This window comes from Lucilia sericata, unplaced genomic scaffold (genome assembly GCF_015586225.1).
Source record: "Lucilia sericata isolate MDLA Ls3-8-SP2 unplaced genomic scaffold, ASM1558622v1 Contig000378F_arrow, whole genome shotgun sequence".
Classification (NCBI taxonomy): domain Eukaryota; kingdom Metazoa; phylum Arthropoda; class Insecta; order Diptera; family Calliphoridae; genus Lucilia; species Lucilia sericata.
The window spans coordinates 91,804-117,331 of record NW_023994397.1 but is presented as its reverse complement, the minus strand read 5'-3'; the positions used below and the strand labels follow the sequence as shown (position 1 = coordinate 117,331).

At 31.0% G+C, this 25,528-nt stretch overlaps 1 protein-coding gene across 14 annotated transcripts in view; it reads right to left on the bottom strand.

The window, feature by feature from the left end:
* LOC119604279 (small conductance calcium-activated potassium channel protein) overlaps nucleotides 1-25,528 on the bottom strand; it is a 245,111-nt gene that overhangs the window by 140,486 nt on the left and 79,097 nt on the right. For 8 of the 14 annotated variants that reach the window (XM_037956806.1, XM_037956798.1, XM_037956804.1 and 5 more), the window contains 3 exons: nucleotides 21,308-21,453; nucleotides 7,716-7,935; nucleotides 7,505-7,606 (listed from right to left, as the gene is read on the bottom strand). In XM_037956806.1, coding sequence (XP_037812734.1) covers nucleotides 7,505-7,606; nucleotides 7,716-7,935; nucleotides 21,308-21,453 — 468 coding nt within the window. The remainder of the gene's footprint in view (nucleotides 1-7,504; nucleotides 7,607-7,715; nucleotides 7,936-21,307; nucleotides 21,454-25,528) is intronic. The other 6 variants (XM_037956800.1, XM_037956805.1, XM_037956799.1 and 3 more) reach the window with 3 other exon arrangements.

Genomic DNA, 25,528 nt, shown 5'->3' with positions numbered 1-25,528 from the left:
GTCTTGTCTACAGACTGATCTATAGTCTTGACCACAGATTGATCTATAATCTTGACTATAGACTGATCTATAGTCTTGAATATAGACATATCTATCTATATTCTTGACTACAGACTGATCTATAGTCATGACTATAAACTGATTTTCAATCTTGACTAAAGAATGATCTATAGACTCGACTATAGACTGATCTATAGTCTTGATTATAGACTGATCTATGGGCTTGACTATAGACTGATATATGGTCTTGACTATAGACTGATCTATAGTCTTGACTATAGATTGATCTATAGTCTTGACTATAGACTGATCTATAGTCTTGACTATAGATTGATCTATAGTCTTGACTATAGATTGATCTATAGTCTTGACTATAGATTTATCTATAGTCTTGACTATACACTGATTTATAGTCTTGACTATACACTGATCTATAGTCTTGACTATAGAATGATCTATAGTCTTGACTATAGACTGATCTATAGTCTTGACTATAGACTGATCTATAGTCTTGACTAGAGATTGATCTAAAGGCTTGACTACAGATTGATCTATAGTCTTCACTGTACTATACACTGATTTATAGTCTTGACTATATACTGATCTATAGTCTTGACTATAGAATGATCTAGTCTTGACTATAAACTGATATATAGTCTTGACTATAGATAGATCTATAGTCGTAACTACAGATAGATCTATAGTCTTGACTATAGACTGATCTAAAGTCTTGACTAAAGAATGATCTGTAGTCTTTATTATAGACTGACCTATAGTCTAGACTATAGACTGATATATAGGCTATAGTCTTGACTAGAGATTGATCTATAGTCTTGACTACAGATTAATCTATAGTCTTTACTATAGAATGATCTATAGTCTTGACTATAGACTGATATATAGTCTTGACTATAGATAGATTTATAGTCATGACTATAGACTGATCTATAGTCTTGACTATACACTGATTTATAGTCTTGACTATACACTGATCTATAGTCTTGACTATAGATTGATCTATAGTCTTGACTATAGACTGATCTATAGTCTTGTCTAAAGAATGATCTGTAGTCTTGACTATAGACTGATCTATAGTCTTGACTATAGACTGATCTATATTCTTGACTATAGACTAATCTATAGTCATGACTATAAACTGATCTTTAATCTTGACTAAAGAATGATCTATAGTCTCGACTATAGACTGATCTATAGTCTTGACTACAGGCTGATTCATAGTCTTTTCTATAAAATTGGAAATTTTGTATAATATAAATTTTTGAAAATTTTCTGCAACAAAGTCTAATTTACATATTTATATAATTTACATACATATTAACACCACGAATTTTCGTATGTAGAAATGAAGTATAGAAAAATAAAACAACAAAAATGTTTAATTAATTTATAGTGGAGAATAAAACAAATTGTACAAGAATAATAACAAAAGCAAAAATGAAAAAACAACGGAAAATAATTTATCTATAATATTCCGTGTCAATTCACTTAAAACTAAATAAACGAGTCAAGTTTCTATCACATGTGGAAAATATTCCACACACTGAGATATGTAGAAAACAATTAGAATAACTTTGAAGTTATTAAACATTATTTATAACTAAGCAAATAACTATTTGTTTAAAAATTTTAACCCTATTGAAAGAAATATTTCCTCAATGTGACCATTAACTTTTTGCATTTATAAAAGCTTGTTTGCAACAAATAACAATAATTATTATTGTTGGCATTTCGTTTATTGACCATATAAAATTGATTATATTAATTACACTTTCCATTGCTCAACTCGTTCGCTGAGGTAAAGCATGAGCGTGTGTATAGATTTTATAAAAGCTAGAGAGTACGACATTTATCTATTATAGAAAAAGAAAACCAACAATGCACGTAAAAATGAAACATTTTACACACATTTATATGATAAAATAACACACAGACTAAGAGACAGAGAGAAACACTTATAGACAGGATATAGCAGGATAAGATATAGTTAGAGGAGATTTAAAAGCAACTTAATAAAGACACCACTATGAGGGTGGTTTTGAAATATAGTAGATAAATAATGAAAAAATAAAAAAATACTTGTATGATAATAGTTATAATATTTAATATAAATAATTACATTAGTAGAAATAATAGTTATAGTATCTAATAAATGATATCTAATTTTGATGCACGTGTTATAAAGTATGCACAGTATGGGAATTTATGTACATATGTATGTGTAAGTGTAAGCGTAGGGAGTTTCATAATAAGATAATATTTAAATGTATATGTGTATCAGAATATACATATATAGAATCAACTGACTATATATAGAATCCACTGTACATACAGAAATATCTCTAGTCTAGTCTAGTCTAGTCTAGTCTAGTCTATAGTCTAGTCTAGTCTATAGTCTAGTCTATAGTCTAGTCTATAGACTAGTCTATAGTCTAGTCTATAGTCTAGTCTATAGTCTAGTCTATAGTCTAGTCTATAGTCTAGTCTATAATCTAGTCTATAGTCTAGTCTATAGTCTAGTCTATAGTCTAGTCTATCATCTAGTCTATAGTTAGTCTATATAGTTAGTTATAGGTCTAGTCTATAGTCAGTTCTATAGTCTAGTCTATTAGTCTAGTCTCTAGGAGTCTAGTCTAGTTGTCTGTCTAGTCTAGTCTAGTTAGTCTAGTCTAAGTCTTAGTTCTAGTCTATAGTCTAGTCTATAGTCTAGTCTATAGTCTAGTCTATAGTCTAGTCTATAGTCTAGTCTATAGTCTAGTCTATAGTCTAGTCTATAGTCTAGTCTATAGTCTAGTCTATAGTCTAGTCTATAGTCTAGTCTATAGTCTAGTCTATAGTCTAGTCTATAGTCTAGTCTATAGTCTAGTCTATAGTCTAGTCTATAGTCTAGTCTATAGTCTAGTCTATAGTCTAGTCTATAGTCTAGTCTATAGTCTAGTCTATAGTCTAGTCTATAGTCTAGTCTATAGTCTAGTCTATAGTCTAGTCTATAGTCTAGTCTATAGTCTAGTCTATAGTCTAGTCTATAGTCTAGTCTATAGTCTAGTCTATAGTCTAGTCTATAGTCTAGTCTATAGTCTAGTCTATAGTCTAGTCTATAGTCTAGTCTATAGTCTAGTCTATAGTCTAGTCTATAGTCTAGTCTATAGTCTAGTCTATAGTCTAGTCTATAGTCTAGTCTATAGTCTAGTCTAGTCTATAGTCTAGTCTATAGTCTAGTCTATAGTCTAGTCTATAGTCTAGTCTATAGTCTAGTCTATAGTCTAGTCTATAGTCTAGTCTATAGTCTAGTCTATAGTCTAGTCTATAGTCTAGTCTATAGTCTAGTCTATAGTCTAGTCTATAGTCTAGTCTATAGTCTAGTCTATAGTCTAGTCTATAGTCTAGTCTATAGTCTAGTCTATAGTCTAGTCTATAGTCTAGTCTATAGTCTAGTCTATAGTCTAGTCTATAGTCTAGTCTATAGTCTAGTCTATAGTCTAGTCTATAGTCTAGTCTATAGTCTAGTCTATAGTCTAGTCTATAGTCTAGTCTATAGTCTAGTCTATAGTCTAGTCTATAGTCTAGTCTATAGTCTAGTCTATAGTCTAGTCTATAGTCTAGTCTATAGTCTAGTCTATAGTCTAGTCTATAGTCTAGTCTATAGTCTAGTCTATAGTCTAGTCTATAGTCTAGTCTATAGTCTAGTCTATAGTCTAGTCTAGTAGTCTATAGTCTAGTCTATAGTCTAGTCTATAGTCTAGTCTATAGTCTAGTCTATAGTCTAGTCTACAGTACTAGTCTAGTCTATAGTTAGTCTATAGTCTAGTCTATAGTCTAGTCGTACAGTCTAGTCTACAGTCTAGTCTATAGTCTAGTCTATAGTCTAGTCTATAGTCTAGTCTATAGTCTAGTCTATAGTCTAGTCTACAGTTAGTCTATAGTCTAGTCTACTAGTCTAGTCTATAGTCTAGTCTATAGTCTAGTCTATAGTCTAGTCTATAGTCTAGTCTATAGTCTAGTCTATAGTCTAGTCTATAGTCTAGTCTATAGTCTAGTCTATAGTCTAGTCTATAGTCTAGTCTATAGTCTGGTCTATAGTCTAGTCTATAGTCTAGTCTATAGTCTAGTCTATAGTCTAGTCTATAGTCTAGTCTATAGTTAGTCTATAGTTAGTCTATAGTCTAGTCTATAGTCTAGTCTATAGTCTAGTCTATAGTCTAGTCTATAGTCTAGTCTATAGTCTAGTCTATAGTCTAGTCTATAGTCTAGTCTATAGTCTAGTCTATAGTCTCGTCTATAGTCTAGTCATAGTCTAGCTCTAGTCTAGTCTTATGGTCTAGTCTTCATAGTCTAGTCTATAGTCCAGTCTATAGTTCTAGTCTAAGGTCTAGTCTTATAGTATAGTCTATTGTCTAGTCTATAGTCTAGACTATATATATGTCTGTCAATACGTCTGGTTTATAGTCTAAGTCTATAGTCTTTTGAGCGGTCTATAGTCTAAGCTTATAGTCTAGTCTATAGTCTAGTCTATAGTCTAGCTATAGTCTAGTCTGTCTCGTCTATAGTCTAGTAGTCAATCGTCTAGTCTATAGGTCTAGAATCATAGTCTAGTCTATAGTCTAGTCTATCGTCTCGGTCTATAGTCTAGGTCTATAGTCTAGTCTATAGTCTCGTCTATAGTATAGTCTATTAGTCTAGTCTATAGTCTAGTCTATTGGTCTAGTCTTATAGTCTAAGTCTCATAGTCTAGTCTATAGATACTCTATGTCTAGTCTATAGTCTAGTCTATAGTCTAGTCTATAGTCTAGTCTATAGTCTAGTCTATAGTCTAGTCTATAGTCTAGTCTATAGTCTAGTCATAGTCTGTCTATAGTGTAGTCTATAGTCTAGTCTATAGTCTAGTCTATAGTCTAGTCTATAGTGTAGTCTATAGTCTAGTCTATGGTCTCGTCTATAGTCTCGTCTATAGTCTAGTCTATAGTCTAGTCTATAGTCTAGTCTATGGTCTAGTCTATAGTCTAGTCTATAGTCCAGTCTATAGTCTAGTCTAGTCTAGTCTATAGTATAGTCTATTGTCTAGTCTATAGTCTAGACTATATATATAGTCTAGTCTATAGTCTGGTTTATAGTCTAGTCTATAGTCTTTTGAGCGGATTCTGCAGAAGGATGGAAGTACTTAACAGTTTTGTAAAAACTTTTCCACTTTCCATTTCCCCAGTTGCAATCCTTCTTAAGTATGAAACTCCCCTCCACCATAAATTAAAATTTTTTAATAAAATTTAATTTTTGAAATGTATATATGTATGTGTGTCTATATTATTTTAAAATGTATCTGTTTTTCGTTGAACTTTTTTCTTGTTTGTGATAATGAACAAAAAAAAAAAAATAATGAAATGTTAAGCACTTGAGGCATTAATGCATAAAATACAACTAAACTAGTTTATATAGCAACATACATATACTAAGGATATAATACATATACATATATATGAATGTATACTCCTACCCATAGACAAACATACGCATACATATGTAAGTATATATAGAGAGGATATGAAATGCAAAAACACAGATACATATGGACAAACACATTTCCAAAACATTGAATCTCATCGATGTATGAATCTAAACGATGAATATTTGTTTGTATGTGAATTAAACAAATATTGTTGCACTTTATGATTTTTTTTTTTGAAAATTATTTTTTCTCACAACAATGCAATTTCAGCTAGAAAACTATAAATATATTTATCTCGATATGAATTTTGTTTAAGTGTTTGGAAAAAATAGTATGAGTAGGAAAAATATTCAATTTTTTGTATACATATGTATGTATGTTTATGTGTACATATCTCTCAGTATATTTTTTTAATTTTTTATAAAAGTTCTGTTTAGACATTTTGTTGAAAAATGTTGTTATTATTTTATATGTTATTTTTTTCATATTTAAATAAATTTTATTTAAAATGAAAAAGCAGAGTTTGTAATATCTTTAGCTTGTATGGTTTTCGGCTTTTTTTTCAAAAATGTTAAAATGCTGTACTAATGAATGAAGCTTAAATATATTAGTTTTTTTTTTTTAATTTTATGTTATACATATGTATTTACAAATAGTAGTTATTTTTTAGATAAATATTTTTTAACTATATATAAAATGTTTGAAAGTTTTTTTTTTATTTTTTTTATAAATTAAGGCATTTCTCTAACTAAATACACACATACACAGGCAGACACTGAAAGCATTCTAACGATTTTTTACAACAAATCACATGGTGTGTGTGAAGTTGCAAGTTTTTGATATGTAAACGAATAAATGTTCACTGCAAAGATGTTGGGTTGTTTTTCTTTTGTGGGGCTTGAAGTGTAAATTAATTATTAGGGATGTTCACTTTAGAGTCGTTTCACTTCACAACATTATATAAATTACTATGTTCTCACACATTGAAGATTTTTTGAATATTCGCGGAAAGAAAACAAACAATACCTTTTTCAATCTTACATTTACATCTTCTATTGATTTACAGATTTAGTACAGTTGAATAATGTATATCTTACGATCAAAATCTTTTCCACTTGATCAAATAATAGATTCAAAATAACTGTTTTCATGCTATTTTTTTGTATTACTCTGCACTACGTTATGATTTTGTAACTAGAACTAAAACTGAACTTGAACTGAACTTGAACTGAACTTGAACTGAACTTGAACTGAACTAGAACTGAACTAGAACTGAACTAGAACTGAACTAGAACTGAACTAGAACTGAACTAGAACTGAAATAGAACTGAACTAAAACTGAACTAGAACTGAACTGAGTACTATTTTTAATAAAAAATTATTATTTTGTTCTTAACAGCAAAAAGTACTAACTAACTAACTTTTCATTCTTAAGTGAACATCCTTAATATAAAGCTAAAATAAACAATCTAAAAAACTGCTTAAATATTTACACAAACGTTGTTTTAATGCTAACTACCCAAACAACTTTTTTGACTTTAAAATTAAATTATTCAAATTCTAAGTATTAAACTCATAAAAGAACATGCACTTTTAGAGATAACACTTTTACCGTCATTGGTCTTCATCATTTGCAGTGAAAATTTAAATATTTACATATTTCTTTTAGAATTTAGATTAAAGGTTACAAAATTTTCAATTGGTAAAAGGATGGATTATGTATATTTATGGTTAAAAATTAATGTAACATTTATTTTTTTAATTTTGTTATTTCTGAACTGTTTATGGTCAGGGGGCGTGGTAAGGGGGGGAAGAGATTTATGTTTGTGTATGTGTATTGGTATTAAAAACACAATTTCACATTTCACCACATAATCCTAGTAGTAGTAGTAGTAATAATAATAATAATTAAATATAAGAATAATAATGAATTTAACAACCAAGACGACGACCAATTAACAAAAATAAAAAATCAAATTATTAAATAATATATTAAATATATATTAATCTAACATCTGAAAGAAGAAAAATTTAATTAGCACTCACTCTCACCTGCACTTCCAAAGCATGATAAGCTATAATAAGACCTAAAAGAATCACAGTCGAAACCGATATTAATGTTTTAAGCGCTGTGGAATAAAAGGATGCCTGAAAAAAAGAGACAGAAAAAGGAAACAAAAGAAGAAATTATTAAACGAAAAATATAATAACCATAATAATAATAATATTGTATTTTTAATTTCTGTGTATTTCCTACCTTTGTATATACCCCAGCGCTGCTTAATTCATTCTCGATAACCATCACAACAATACCAAACATGCCCATGACTAGAGCGTAATCACTAATGCGCTTACGCTTTTCAAATAAAGCTTTACGTTTCCCTAGTCGATAACCGACATTGGGTTTGTGTTTAGCGGAGTTTGTTGAGGGCTTCCGGGATGTATTACCGCCAGTTAAAGCACGTTCCTCCATATACCTTTTGTTATGCAATTGAATAAAGAAATTGAAAAGAAAGAAGAAATACTTATGTTACAAAATCAATTCATTACACATTTAATTGCCTATTTCCACAAAATCGTAATAGCGTAGTTTTTAGTAGCATGGTTAGTCGTTTGGGGTTAGTTAATAGATTATTTTGTTTTAATAAAGGTTTCTGGGAATTTCTTTAACAACAATCCTGAGTGAAATATAAATCTCTTTTAATAAACTATCTGTCACGTTTATATTTCTTTAAGAAATTAAAGTGTACAATAATTATACGAGTATATTATCCCTACTGTAAAGAATCTGCAGCAACTTACTTTAACGTTTTCTATGAAATGTTACGAACTAGAACTAAACAGGAACTAAACTGGAACTGAACTAGAACTGAACTAGAACTGAACTAGAACTGAACTAGAACTGAACTAGAACTGAACTAGAACTGAACTAGAACTGAACTAGAACTGAACTAGAACTGAACTAGAACTGAACTAGAACTGAACTAGAACTGAACTAGAACCGAACTACAACTAAACTAGAACTGTACTAGAACAGATCTAGAACTGAACTAGAACTGAACTAGAACTGAGCTAGAACTGAACTAGAACAGAACTAGAACTGAACTAGAACTGAACTAGAACTGAACTAGAACTGAACTATAACTGAACTAGAACTGAACTAGAACTGAACTAGAACTGAACTAGAACTGAACTAGAACTGAACTAGAACTGAACTAGAACTGAACTAGAACTGAACTAGAACTGAACTAGAACGAACTAGAACTGAACTAGAACTGAACTAGAACTGAACTAGAACTGAACTAGAACTGAACTGGAACTAAACTAGAACTAAACTAGAACTAAACTAGAACTGAACTAGAACTGAACTAGAACTGAACTAGAACTGAACTAGAACTGAACTAGAACTGAACTAGAACTGAACTAGAACTGAACTGGAACTAAACTAGAACTAAACTAGAACTAAACTAGAACTGAACTAGAACTGAACTAGAACCGAACTACAACTAAACTAGAACTGTACTAGAACAGATCTAGAACTGAACTAGAACTGAACTAGAACTGAGCTAGAACTGAACTAGAACAGAACTAGAACTGAACTAGAACTGAACTATAACTGAACTAGAACTGAACTAGAACTGAACTAGAACTGAACTAGAACTGAACTAGAACTGAACTAGAACTGAACTAGAACTGAACTAGAACTGAACTAGAACTGAACTAGAACTGAACTAGAACTGAACTAGAACTGAACTCGAACTGAACTAGAACTGAACTAGAACTGAACTAGAACTGAACTGGAACTAAACTAGAACTAAACTAGAACTAAACTAGAACTGAACTAGAACTGAACTAGAACTGAACTAGAACTGAACTAGAACTGAACTAGAACTGAACTAGAACTGAACTAGAACTGAACTAGAACTGAACTAGAACTGAACTAGAACTGAACTAGAACTGAACTAGAACTGAACTAGAACTGAACTAGAACTGAACTAGAACTGAACTAGAACTGAACTAGAACTGAACTAGAACTGAACTAGAACTGAACTAGAACTGAACTAGAACTGAACTAGAACTGAACTAGAACTGAACTAGAACTGAACTAGAACTGAACTAGAACTGAACTAGAACTGAACTAGAACTGAACTAGAACTGAACTAGAACTGAACTAGAACTGAACTAGAACTGAACTAGAACTGAACTAGAACTGAACTAGAACTGAACTAGAACTGAACTAGAACTGAACTAGAACATGAACTAGAACTGAACTAGAACTGAACTAGAACTGAACTAGAACTGAACTAGAACTGAACTAGAACTAGAACTGAACTAGAACTGAACTAGAACTGAACTAGAACTGAACTAGAACTGAACTAGAACTGAACTAGAACTGAACTAGAACTGAACTAGAACTGAACTAGAACTGAACTAGAACTGAACTAGAACTGAACTAGAACTGAACTAGAACTGAACTAGAACTGAACTAGAACTGAACTAGAACTGAACTAGAACTGAACTAGAACTGAACTAGAACTGAACTAGAACTGAACTAGAACTGATCCAGAACTGAACTAGAACTAAACTAGAACTGAACTAGAACTGAACTAGAACTGAACTATATCTCAACAAGAACTGAACTAGAAATGGATTAGAACTGAACTGTTGACGACTCCTAATTTACATTCCTAAAATTTTACAAATTATGTTTTTTTGTCATCTTATTACCTTTAAAATAATTATTTTGCAAAAACAGTAGGATGTTAAAATCTGATCAAAATATGAAAAGGTTGTGTTAACTATACCGGACGCAAATTTACCTTTAACTGTATTCATGTCCTTTTTCATAAAGAAAAAAATTACTACAGTTTTTATCGCATATCAATAGCTTTCGCAAAATAAAACTCTCATGTACATTTTGTCCGTTAAAGATTTATAGATTAAAAAATGCTTCGAAACGGGTTTGACAGTTTAGGAAATTGGTTCACTTCTGTACTGCTGTATGTATTGCCTTATATGTTATACGACTATATATATTTTTACTGGAGGATACAAGTAAAAATCCTTTACTTTAATCTTAAAATTGCCAATACATATTTTAAACATCACATACTGTGATTTTTATTATATTTTCGTTTCATACTGTTTGTTGCTCTTTGGTTTTGGTAAATGAAGAAAAAAGAGGAGAATAGGGACAATAATGGAATGTCAAACTTGAAACATTTATAGGTTACTTACTACCACAAATATACTCTTTCTTACACATACACATACATACATAGCAATACAATCTATAAGTATGAAAATCGATTTTTGTTGATAAAAAATTCCTTGCATTTTTGTGTGTGCAAAAGAAAGTCTTTGTCTTGTTATTCTTGATGAAATTGAAAACTGAACAACAACAGTATAGTAGTAAAAAAACTGGCCAATAAAATATTGTTTTTAACGATTTCTGTTTCATGTTGTTAAGGAAATAAAGATTAAAGCTAATTTTGTTTTTATATAAGAAAAGTCTTATTTTTTTGTTGTTGTTTGAGCTATGGAGTTGAGTAACAGGAAATATTGTGAAAATTGTTGTAAATGAACCAGAGAAATTTATGTCATGGGTTGGTTAAACACACATGTGGCCATTTTCAAAATAAATTGGTTACAAAGAAAAACTCCTGTAAACAGACACATAAACAACAAGTTGTTATGTAATATACATACATATACTTTATTGTTGTCCTGTTTGCTTTTATTTTAGGGGAAAGGGATATATAATCCCTTTAAGTCATGTGTTGTTACAACGTCAATAGGCTGGTAAAATAGTAATCTAATGACCAAAGGCGTTCTGGCAAAAAGTTACGTTTTTGTGGTTTTTAGAGTATAAAAGTATTAGATATTCTTCAAGGGTTTCATTTGAAGCACTGCTGGCGGTATAATAAATGTCATATAAAGCTTTTAATTGAATTGAAAGAATATACACAATTTGGAAATAAGAATTTATTTTTCTAATGTACACTTGACAGAAATCAAACGATTTATTCAGTTACAGTAACCAACTTTTTTAGTTCTATTTACTAATATTTAAATTAGAACCATTACTTTTCTTATTAATTTAATTGGGTGTACAAAATGCATAATTATTTAAATACCTTAGAGGAAATTCGGCATTATAATGCATTATGTCATGGTTAAAAAACATTGTTAAATTTAAAAAAAAAATTAAAAAATTTAGCTTTTTATTTTAACAAAAATGTTTCTCGCTTTAAAAAAAAACCATATCAACCGCACGCTATGTATGGCTGTAAGTCACTGATTATCTGGCGCTAAACAAATAAAATTATTTTTAAAATCTTTCCAAAATAAACAATGGTTCTTATCTCGATTGGCCATGAGTAGTCAATGCTAATCAATGCATGTTTTATTTATGAATATTTATAGTTTGTTTTACTACTATAAACTAAAACTATGTGCTAAAAATAAGAATTAGAGATTAACAAATTAAGAGATTATTATGTTTTAATTATATATTAGATTAGGCTATCGTTTATAATCTTTTATTATATGCTAAGTATGGCATAATTTGTGTGACATTCTATTTGCAACATTTCACGATTTAGGAAGATTAAGATTTTAAAAAGTCTGAAAGTTATATTTAGTAGACCTTAGCCAGTAGACCGATTTTAAAATAATGATTAATTTGTTAAATTTTAATTTATTAAAACTTCCAGCCGAACAATTAATTGTTAGTTTTAGCATGCACTCGCAGATAGTAGTTATTCTTTTAATGAAAATTTATGTTTGTCAATGTATTTTGAAATATGACTTAAAAACTATTCAGATAATATCTATCTGTTTACACCATCCACATAAAACTATACCAATCGGCTCAGTATCACCTTCTAAATCGATTAAGCAATGTCCGTCAGTCTTGAAATCGGTGAACTAGAACTAGATTATCTATCCAGGACTTTAAGGGAAACCTACTATGCTTCATGTAGGGAGCGGCAGGTACCTAGGAAATTCTGGCAACCATGGTGGAATCCTAAACTAATACAGCTAAGGAAAGAATGAAGGAAACTATTTGATAAAGCGAAGAGGGATCAAAACCCATTAAGCTTCAATACTTTCAAGAGGGAAACCAGACGAGCTAAGAAGGAATCTTGGAAGCGTTTCTGTGAGGAGCTGGAGAGTATCATGGAGCCATCACGTCTACGTAAGGTGCTAAGGATTCCTGATGAAACCGGTTGGTAACTTTACTAAAAGTAGCACCGAAACTCTGGAACTACTTATGGAGACACACTTTCCGGATTGCAGAGATGATGAAAATTAAGGCTCCACTTTGGAGCACCTCGCAGCTTAAGTAAATTAGTCAGTTCCATTGTTAGTATGGGGAAAATTTCATGGGCGGTGTCATCCTTCAAGCCCTATAAATCTCCAGAGCCAGATGGCATATTCCTAGCACTACTCCAGAAATCGATCACCACCATCATGCCATGGCTAGTTATGATATTTAGGAGCAGTCTGGAAACGGGATATATTCCTAAAGTATGGAGAGAGGTTACAGTGGTATTTATCCCTAAAGCGGGAAAAGTAAACCATAGTACCGCCAAAGAATATAGGCCGATCAGTCTGTCATCGTTTTTATTGAAAACATTGGAAAGATTGGTCGACATCCATGTCAGGAACATCATCTGCGTTTAACAACGTGAACATATCCGCAAAAGTCGATGCTCTGGGTGACCTAGGTGTTGATCAGCGGATAAAAAATTGGACAGAAAACATGCTAAAGAGCAGGGCCATTAACTCTAATATGGATATTGGCAAGACAATGAAAGTTGTCCACTCCTGTGGAATCTTGTTGCAAATAAAATCCTTTTCAGACTGAACTGAACTGGTGATTTTCACCAGGAGGTACAAAATTACAGGATTCAGACCTCAGCGTTTGGATGGTACCATTCTGAATACCTTAGACTCTAAGCTCACATGGAAACGTAATGCTGAGAGTCGAATGAAGAAGGCATTATGTGCCTTCTATATATGTAAGAAAACCTTTTGGAAAAGATGGGGTCTTAAACCATACATTGTGCATTGGATGTACACCGCGGTTATAAGACCTATTCTGACCTACGGAGCTCTTGTTTGGTGGAGAGCGGTGGATACCAAGATTTATCTCTCTATTCTAAACAAGGTACAAAGATTAGCATGTCTTGCAATCACTGGCTGTTTGAGCTCCACCCTTAAGGCTAGTCTAGAGACAATGCTAAAGATAACTCCCCTTGATATATACATCCAATGCATTTCTGTTAACACTGCTCTGCGACTTAAACAGTCGAACGGATTGAAGCACGGCCTCATTGGTCATGGCACCATCCTACAAAAGATAGGAAGGCAAATCATGGGACAGGAAACAGACTACATTCTATCAAGACTGAATTTTAATAGGTCATTCAAGTCCATAATATCGACAAGCGATGATTTGGCCGCGATCACTGTCCTAAGGGACGACGTGATTTAAATCTATACTGACGGCTCAAAGACAGAAAGGGGCACGGGATCGGGAATCTTTTCCGAAAAACTAAATCTTTTACTACCTGACACCTGCACGGTCCTTTAGGCAGAGATATATGCCATCTATACAGCCGCGAGAAGAATCCGGGAACTAAATCTCGAAAATTCGACTATACATATATACTTGAACAGCCTTGCATCAATCAAGGCTCTTAACTCCAATGTTATTAAGTCGAAATGTCTTCTCAATTGTATTCCATCATTGGCATAACTGACACAACATCACGTTGAGTTGATATGGGTTCCAAGACCTGAGGGCATCCGGGGAAATGAAATATCTGATGAATGTGCAACCAAAGGGTCATCCCTAGACTTAACCCTTACGCACATTCCCCTAACGAGTCTATCAAAATTGATAGATGAATGGGCTTTGAGTGAGACGGAACTCAGGTGGTCAAATATCACCACTTAGAGAGTATCGAGACTGTTCGGCTCACTCTGACAAAGATAGGACTAGGACTCTCTTGTCTCTTAGTAAGAACTCGATTAGGCTTCTAATTGGACATATGTCGGAACGTATGGGCTACCCAAGTTATAGTTACTTGGACGAAGAAGAAGTGGAATCGGTACAACACCTTCTATGTGACTGCCCAGCCTTTCAAGAGCACAGACTACTCTATCTTGGTAGAACTCTTTTCCGTGATCTGGACTGTCTCAGAAATGCGTCACTAATAAACATGATCGGTTTTATTAAAAGCACCGACTGGTTTACAAGGAGAACGAACGAACCAAGTAGTCAATGAAATTAGGGAGGGAAACCATTCTCTCAATATTAAGTAGTGGTAATGCTAAGGGTATCACAATGGGCCACGAGGCCTCCGAGTGAACTCGCTTGCTAGCGAGCAACCCACGTAACCTACCTAGCTTCCCAAAGCACATATTTTACTTATTTATTTAATAAGTAAGAAGACCAATTCCATGAATTTACATTTTATATTCTGACCAGGTTTGTAACCACAATGAATTTAAATCAATTTTCCCTTAATAACGACACAGCTCAGCAAGACGTTATTACAATAAAATACAATTTGCTATTTGTTTGTATGTATATGGTACGAAAGAGGTAAATAATATCATTAAAATATTTATAAAAAAATATTGATAATAAAATAAACGTCTATTAACTATTCACATAAAAAAATTAAAGTGATAACCACCAGTCAAGCAGTCCCTTAATGACATTGAAACTAAAGGACCAAGAGTAACAAACAACAAGTAAGAAAGTATAGTCAGCAATGGTCGACTTTATAACTTCCAACACTAGCTAAGAATATATTCCAAATGATTTTCTGAAAGTGGTTTATGAAGCAAAAGAAGTTCGAGTAACGAACAGACAAACGAGTATAGAATCTACATATGTATGTATGTATGTATGTATTTGTGGGGTGTTACATATTTCGTCACAAACGCATATTATTGTTTGTTGTAAAAATGGAAGAATGGATGTGAATGCATGTGAAAAAAGTTATAAGAAGATTTTTTTGCTTTTTGTATTTTATACATTAATTTATTATTTTTATTATAATACAAATACGACCATGATCATGTGAGTGTATATGTATATGCATGTACGTGTTTACATGTAAAGAACATTTTACATAAATATGTTCTTGTTTTGTTGTTGTTGTTGCTGCTGGTGTATGTGAGAAATGTAAAAATGTCTATTACAAAATGTTGTTGCTGTTCATCACATATGAACAAAAATTTTGTATGCAACATGTACAACATCCGCCATTATTTTTAAATAACACACACACATATACACAAATATATTTTTAAGCAAAAGTTTACCCACATATACTTATGCACGCATATTTACTTAGACTTTTACACACATGGTCTTCCTTCGACTCATCAAAACACACACACGTAGATTCACACACTAAAAATGTTCTAACCATCACGTTTGCACATTTTACAGGACGATTTCGTATACGAACTTTTATAAAAGTTCAAGTTTTATTATGACCCTGCAGTTCGGTGTAACAATTCAAAATTTTTGATTTTAAATTATCTTGAACTCGATTCAAAAAGTGTAGACATTGCGAAAAACACTTTCTAAACGGGATACTTTGAATCCTCTTGAAACAGCTGCTGAATGAGTGTGTTGTTGTACTAATGTAAGTTTGCTTGTAAGAGAACTAGTCCTGTTTGTGTGTCTATAGATTTGAGTTTGTGGTTTTATGTAAAAAACCATTCTTTTTGGTTTTGTTTTTATTTTTCATTTCTATTTTCTATTCTATATATTTCATACAAAACGTTGCAAGTGTATGAGGGCTATATTGTTTCTATTGCATTTGGTGAGCAGGAATTTTTCCATTTGTTTGCTACTCTGACACATTTATACATGTTGTCCATTTATGCATTCATACTATTTATTTCTTCAATCTATGCTGTTCTGACAAACAGTAGTTTTAACGTTCTGTTTTTTTTTCGGTATTCTGAGAATTGTCTTGATTGGATTTAGAAAAAAAAGTCTTTTAAATTTTATTGTAGATTGAAGTTAAACGTCACAGTATTCATATTTATATGAATGTGCAATTAAAAGGATTTTAATTGCATAATATAGAAAAACTGTTCCTTAGGAAGACTCTTTCTATATAGAAAAACTCTTCCTTAGGAAGACTCTTTTTATATAGAAAAAGTCTTCCTTAGGAAGACTCTTTTTATATAGAAAAAGTCTTCCTTAGGAAGACTCTTTTTATATAGAAAAAGTCTTCCTTAGGAAGACTCTTTTTATATAGAAAAAGTCTTCCTTAGGAAGACTCTTTTTATATAGAAAAAGTCTTCCTTAGGAAGACTCTTTTATATAGAAAAAGTCTTCCTTAGGAAGACTCTTTTTATATAGAAAAAGTCTTCCTTAGGAAGACACTTTTTATATAGAAAAAGTCTTCCTTAGGAAGACACTTTTTATATACATAGAAAAAGTCTTCCTTAGGAAGATTTTTTTTATATAGAAAATGTCTTCCTTAGGAAGACTCTTTTTATATAGAAAAAGTCTTCCTTAGGAAGACTCTTTTTATATAGAAAAAGTCTTCCTTAGGAAGACTCTTTTTATATAGAAAAAGTCTTCCTTAGGAAGACTCTTTTTATATAGAAAAAAGTCTTCTTTAGGAAGACTCTTTTTATATAGAAAAAAGTCTTCTTTAGGAAGACTCTTTTTATATAGAAAAAGTCTTCCTTAGGAAGACTCTTTTAATATAGAAAAAATTCTTCCTTAGGAAGACTATTTTAATATAGAAAAAGTCTTCCTTAGGAAGACTCTTTTAATATAGAAAAACTGTTCCTTAGGAAGACTCTTTTTATATAGAAAAAATCTTCCTTAGGAAGACTTTTTTAATATAAAAAAAGTCTTCTTTAGGAAGACTCTTTTTGTATAGAAAAAATCTTCCTTGGAAAGACTCTTTTAATATAGAAAAACTCTTCCTTAGGAAGACTCTTTTTATATAGAAGACTCTTTTTATATAGAAAAAAGTATTCCTTAGGAAAACTCTTTTTATATAGAAAAAGTCTTCCGTAGGAAGACTCTTTTGAATAGAAAAAGTCTTCCTTAGGAAGACTCTTTTAAATAGAAAAAGTCTTCCTTAGGAAGACTCTTTTCAATATAGAAAAAGTCTTTCTTAGGAAGATTCTTTTCATATAGAAAAAGTCTTCCTTAGGAAAACTCTTTTCATATGGAAAAAAATCTCTATTTTTTAGGATATGAGCGTTCGAACCTTTTACTCTCGTAATAACCATCAAACCACAGTGTGAGTTCGCTGGAAATACTTATGTATTACTTATTCTACAAACATGTATGAATAAGTGCTTTTGTTGGGTGTATGTATGTGATGTGTCCGTGTTGTTTTTCAAATTATATCAAACATTTTTCATATTGATAGATAAATGTCGTGCTAGTTAAGCTGCATAAGCATATAGAAATTATTTGCTGTTTTTTGGTTATACGAATTGCTGTAAAGGAAATCGTACGAATATGAAGATGGAAAACATCAAAAAAAAAAAAAAAAACTTTTAACAAATGTTTATGTGGTAACACAGTTGGAAATTTTCCTCGGTATTATAATAGTTCGAGCATTCGTATACAGTGATAAAAGAAAGTTTTTGCAAAAATTTTACAACTACAGCATGCTTATGAGTTTGCTGAAAATAGCAATATATATTTTCATAAACTATTCTTAGAACTTTATTTATATATAAATGAAAGCCTGTAAGTGTAAGTTTAACTTGTAATAAAAATTGTATATTGAAAAAATGGCCAACTATAGGCGAATTGTAAGTTATGATAGTTTTCACAGTAGGTTTTTTGCTATAATTATTTGTGAGTGGCGAAAGTTTTTTAATAAAATACATATTTTTTTTGTTTGAAGTTATAAGTTGAAAAGTTAATGTAAGTTTGGGTGAACAGGAAATATAATAATATGGTTGATGGTAGCTACTAAAGGAAAAGTTATGATAATATTTTCAATCATTTATGCTGGATTAAGGAGTCTTGTTGTTCTTAAATTTTATTATATGCTTTAAGAAGATTTTAGAACACTAGACATTAACCTATTGGGGGTACTAAATCTATGGACTAGTATATAAACTATTCTATTATCTTAAGCATAAACTAGTCCATAGAATACTCTAGCGATTAAGCTTTTGATTAGGCTGTTAACTAGTGTATTGTCTATAGTTAACTAGTATGTGAACTAATCCGGATTTTTTTATAGATTAATCCCTATAATTGTCTAGTTATTTTGCTATTTACTGCTAGTCGGGGTAATGAAGACATAAATAATTTATTACATGATTAATTCAAATTACTTATAATATGTAATTGAGCAATAACCAATTACAATTAGTTCTAATTGTAATTGTAGACAAATGTAGTTACTACAAGTGGACGACATGCCACGCCTACATACAAAATAACTATTAAAAGTCGTATATCTCAGAAAGCTAGCAAGAGCTAGAGTCCTAAAATTATGTATGTATGTATGACACCTTCCATATAAAAAAATCTTAAATTAATATATCTGTGAAAATATAACAGCCAGAATCCTCATTTTTTCGGAGGCACTTTAGTATGAACAGCAATGTTTAGGACAAAAACGTAGCGAACCAGCAATAGAGGCGTGGCACCTCTCATATGAATTAAATACCTAAAATCGTTTATCTGGGAAACTATTGGATTTAAAATATAAAATTTTTGCACAAAGACCTTTATCTTCTGTATGAATATTTAGCAGAAAAATGGGCGGACTTTCATAAGGGATCATAGGAAGACTCTTGCTACAGAATACTCCTTTGATATAGAAAAAGTCTTCCTAAGGAAGGCTCTTATTATAAAGATAATGACTTCCAATGGAAGGCTCTTATTATATAGAAAAATTTTTCCTAAGGAAAGCTCTTATTATATAGATGTCTTACTAAGGAAGGCCCTTATTATATAAGGCTCTTATTATATAGATAATGTCTTACTAAGGAAGGCTCTTTTTATATAGAAAAAAGTGTGTTAAAGAGGACTCTTTTTATATAGAAATAGTCTTCCTTATGAAGAATCTTATTATAGTAAATGACTTGCTAAGGAAGGCTCCTTTGATTTATAAAAAGTCTTGCTAAGGAAGACTCTATTTATGTAGAAAAAGTCTTCCTAAGGAAGGTTCTTATTATATAGATAATGACTTCCAAACGAAGACTCTTGTTATATAGAAAAATTCTTATTCTTAGGAAGGCTCTTATTATATAGATAATGTCTTATTAAGGAAGGCTTTTTTTATATAGAAAAAAGCGTGGTACCTCCCATATAAGTTAAATACAAAAATTCGTTTATCTAGGAAACTATTGAAGCTAGAATCTTGAAATTTTGTACGAAGAACTTTAACATCCATGTGAACATTTGAGAGAAAAAAGGTCGGACTTTTATTAGGGAGGCTTTACACTTCACATATGAATTAAGTATAAAAATTCGTGTATCTGGAAAACTATTAGAGCTAGAATCTGCAAATTTTGCACGAAAAACTCTGACATCTATACGAACATTTGGGTAATAAATTGGCAGATCTCAAATAGGGGCTTGGCTCCACCCATTAAATACAAAAATTCATATATCTGGAAAACTGTTAGAGCTAGTAATGTATATTTTTATTTATATTGATTTCAGGGCAGCAAAGCACACTGGGTATAGCTTGTAATTTATAAACTATATTCCATTAACTGATCAATTAAAAATTTTGTTACCGTAATAATTGACGATTCACTTAGTGAGCCTTTACAACTGTTCTTTTTAAATATATAAAAATATATGAGAACCTCCCTAATGTTTACACTTCTACATACACCTAGTTGAAAATGTCCACAACATGTTTATATCCGAATGTTTGTTCCTATGTACATGTAAATGTAAAGATTTAAATAAAATTGTTAAGGAATATATCTCTAAAACATATTTCCTTAACAAGTGCAAGAGATTTTACCAGTAAAGTGGAATGAATGTTTAAGTGCAAATGTTTTTTTCTTGCTTTATCCTATAAATGTCCTCAAGTTGTGTGATTACATATACATACAAATACAAACATTTAAATAAAATATACATTCTTATGGTATGGGTAAAGGTCATATTAAAAATGTTCTAATAGATGTTGACTATTTTTTCTAATTTGTGTCTCTTATTTAGCTTACTATTCCAAAGAACTATTGATAAAAGTTTTCTAGAGGAATATAGAAAACATGGAAAAACTAAAAACTAAATAAAACAACTACTTACTTTTATAGTATGAACATAGATTAAGTTAATTTAAAAGTAATCGCATGTTAATTGGTATGATAGTTACCAGTACACTTGGTAGAGAAAATAAAATCCTAAATGACACAATAATAACAACAACAGCAACAACTAAAGTATAAAAGTACAAAGTAAAAGGAAATCAAAAGGACAAACTACTTTAGTCTATACTAATACGATTTTGTAAAATGGATCATATTTCTATATATTTACTAGTATGAGTGTGGGAGAGAGTAAAGGAGAATACTTTTTTTTTTTAAAGAGAATTTACCATACACACACACATTAAAACCTAATTTAAGGGATAAATGCATGTGACCATATGTTTAGCTGTAGGTAAATAACTATAATGAAACCTTAATTTACTAAAAATGTCTCTTTTTAAAAGTATTTTTATCCATTACTCTTTACACATGCTAGCTAATATATGAAAATGAGGAGGAAAAAAAGGATTTGTTACTTGATTAGTAGTGATAGTAAATATGGATGGATTATTTACTATAAGCATGGCCTTTGGTTATACATACATTTCATACCTTGGGTAGTCGGTGTTTATGCCAACTAACGCCTCTGCTGCTTCTTCGTTGCATCCTGATGAGATCTGTTCCCGATTCGCAATGGAAGGTGTTTTCATCGAGCCAGGAATTGAGAGAGTGGATGCTGGTTTGCGGAGCTACAAACAAAGAAATTTTATAAAAAATTATTAATGTTTTTGTTTATAACTTTTTTTATGAAAACTACTTGTTAAACTACTTTTTTCTTTGCTTTTTAATTATTTACAAAAGTGTTTGTTAAATAATTTTTAGAAAACAAAAAATTATTTAAATATATTTTTTATTAACTTCTACTGTGTGTTAGTATTAATTTAAAACTAAATTAAACAGAAATTGTGCATTAATAAAATAGTTTTGTTTTTTTGTTTTTATAATTTTTTCTGTAAATCAATGAGTAATTTAACAAATATATGTTTAATGGAAAATTGCAGTTGCAATGGTTTTTTCTGTATTTTATATACAATTTGTTTTTTCATAAATTAAAGTGCCAATCAAATACCATACATAAATTAAATAAATTGTTTAAAATGCTGGAATAATTGAGTTTAAAATAGTTTTGATTTTTAAATATTTGATAATTTTTGTTTAACAGATCAAAGGTTTATTTATCGTTGTATAAAAAGTGTGAGAAATATGGAAGCAAAAAATAAAACTTGAAATAATTACTTTGTAAGTAATCATATTTTCATCACTTAAATGCATCTGGAAGTTTAGTAAGAACGTTTAAAAAGTTCAAAAATTTATGTTTATTGAAATGAAATTTTTGTTTATATTATAAATCTGTTATTTTAAACAAATCAGTTGCATTATTAATCATGCTATTTTTACTACATCTGGAGGCATATTATGAAATTCCAAAGAGATCTAAATCTCCATTGAAGCTTCTTTGGATATTTTATAACAACTGCCAATAGAAACATGAAACTATAGACCAAGATAATACCTATCAGAAAACTAGTATCACTTCCCAGGTACATATTTATATTTTAGTTTCCCACCGTGTCTTACTTTTTTCCTCACTTTAGTGTTATTGCAATCCCTAAGAATAGACATGGTAGCAATAAAACGGGTCAACCGGGATCTCTACTCTCTATAACTCTAACTGCTCTAACAGTTTCCTAGATATACAAATTTTTATATTTAATTCATATGGGAGGTGTCAAGCCCCTATTAAAAGTCCGTCAAATTATTACCCAAATGTTCATATGAGTTCCAAAGTTCTTCGTGCAGAATTTAAGATTCTAGCTCTAATAGTTTCACAGATAAACGAATTTTTGTACTTACATATGGAGGTGACAGACGCCCCCTCCCTAATAAAAGTTTTTCGTACAAGTAATTAATTCGATTTTAGCTCCAATAGTTTCATAGATAAACGAATTTTTTAATTTTATTTATATGGGAATTATCACGTCACTAAACTCTAGTCCGCCAATTTATTACACAAATGTTCACATGGATGTCATAGTAGTTCTCAGATATACGAATTTTTGTATTCAATCCGTATGGGAGGTGCCAAGACCCCTTTATGAAAGTCCGCCCACTTTTCTCCTAAATATTCTAATGGATGCTAAAGGTCTTTAGCTCTTACTATCTACAATAGTTTCCCAGATAAATGAATTTTAGTATTTGATTCATATGGTAGGTGACCACCTATTCTATTCATTTTTTGTCCGAAACATTCATGTTGATGTCTACGAAAAAATGAGGACTCTAGCTGTTATATTTTCTCAAATATGTATATTAATTTTATATTTTTTATATGGGAGGTGCCACGCCCACTATAGCTATGTGTTTATAAGTATGTCAAAGTTTTCCATACTTATATGTACCATTCTCACGCCACACGGGGCATGTTTCCTTGATCAAAGACCCTCATCTTGGTGTATTGCAATCCTGGGGTAAAGAGGTGCTAATATAAACTGGTAATGTCAATTCACTCCTCGGGCTTTCCTTGGAACGATTTGACATGGAGTCGAACCAGAGAACCACATAATCTGGTACTACGGGTGTACAGTTGACGGCAGGTCTTGTCCTGGCTGGTCAGTGGATTGAGGTTCCTTCGTGATCTACATAGTGGCTGTAGTTGGTTTAAACCCAAATTCGCGGGAAGAGAAAGTGGCAGTTAAAAGATTGATGCACGGTGAAATCCATAATTCGGGATAAGTTCGATGCTGTTGCCGAATAACAACAGATCCCCCACAGAGAAGTGACAGTGGGACTAAGCGTTGGAAATGAGGGGTATACAGATCTCATCCGTCCGTATACGTATAGTGAGTCTGTCGTATGTTGTTCTCTTATGAATGTGCCGGATGAATGAGAAGTGTGCAGCGTTGAATGCAGATGGATGAAAGGTATATTATACAAGTGATACTATTGAATTTTCCTTCCTTATTCAGGTATGTTCAGTCAAAACTCTGTTCACATGTGGAAAAGAACAAAGTCTTCATATTATTTGATGGATTCGTACATCGGTCTACCGGTTATGTCTCTAGTTGCTGTTGCCGACTCAACAGAGGTCATTTCATCTGCGTGATTTTAAACGGAAGTGATGTTTTTGCATCTCGGAAGTTATGCAACGGGGCAGTAATGGTCAGCGATTGGAGAGCTCAATTACTTAAGCAAAGTGCTTGTACATGGACCGGCACAGCCATGTACAAAAAATAGCCACCGGTGTGTAAGATACACATGGATTTTATTATGAATTTCAATAAGGCATTTACTATCTTACATTTCTAAAATTATAATTATAATTAATATTTTTGATACATACACAGAGGGAAAAGGAAATATACACGCCTGGTACCAAAGAGTTTATAATTATTAAATAACATCCGTTGTCAAAGTATATACGTACGTACGACAACACTATGTAATGTAGATGACGTTGTCGAAATCTAAATTTTATACACATCCGTTGTCTAAATGTTAACACACATGGTAAGCTCACTATTGGCAATGCATTGTTTGTCAACAGTGAGCGTTTGTTAACATTTTGACAACGGGTGTGTATAAAATTTAGATTTCGACAACGAATTGTTGCAATGTTGTCAACATTACATAGTGTTGTCGTACGTATGTATATACTTTGACAACGGATGGTATTGAAAAATTATAAACAATTTGGTACGAGGCGTGTATATTTCTTTTTCCCTCTGTGTAAGGATTTGTAATAAAAAACTTATGTTTAATCAACAATTTGACTTTAATTACAATTTCCCCCCTCCTAAATAAAACCACTTATTTAATATAGAAGACAATTATATATAAAAAAATATTATTATCATTTATATTTTTTATAACATTCATAATTGAGATTAAGATATAAATCCCTCACCCACCCATAAATGGGTGGAAAAAAATAAAAAGCAAAATATAAACCTAAACTCAATTAAAATTTAAGCATAAAAAATAACATAGATCAGGCTATAAAAAGTGAAAAAAATATGAATTAAATGATAATTATATTTGAAATAAAATTGTCGAAAACATCATGAGCTTTTAAACTCGCATATGCAAAGTAAGTTTTTTTTTTTTCAAGTTTTATGGTTATGAATTAAATAAAAAAAAACGAAATAAACTTCTGCACCCGTAATAGGAGTAATAAGTAGTAAATAGAAACTACACAGTGATTAAATGTATTTAGTTAAAGTTTAATGGGTTCGTTTACTTATTTATCTTTATTTCGAATTTTTTCTTTCTTTTCTTTTCTTTTCTTTTCTTTCCTTTCCTTTCTACCAAATACATATAATATACCATTATTTTTTCTTGTTGGTGGTAGTTTTGCTTTTTTTTTTTAAAGTGTCCCAGGAAAAAAAATCACAATATAAAAAAGAAGACATAAAAAAGTCAGCACAAGTAATTTATTCATTTCTAAGCCAAAGTGGACAGTTATGTGGGGTGTTAGTAAGTAAGCAAAACTTACATACACTTATACACATACATACGTATTGTTATAAAATTGCTTAATTTTTTGTTGCTTTTTATAAGCTAAAGGATACGCGACATTGTAATAGAAATAAAAAAGCACTAAATACAAATGAACAACGGAAAATCCCTGGTAGTGTTAAGGAAACACCGCTAATGGGGAATGTCAAGAATTTGAATAAATTAAATGTTATTTTCATTTATTCTTAGGTTTTTTTAGATTTTGTTTTTTGTGTTTTATTTTCGTTTAATGTGTATGAGTTTAATCAC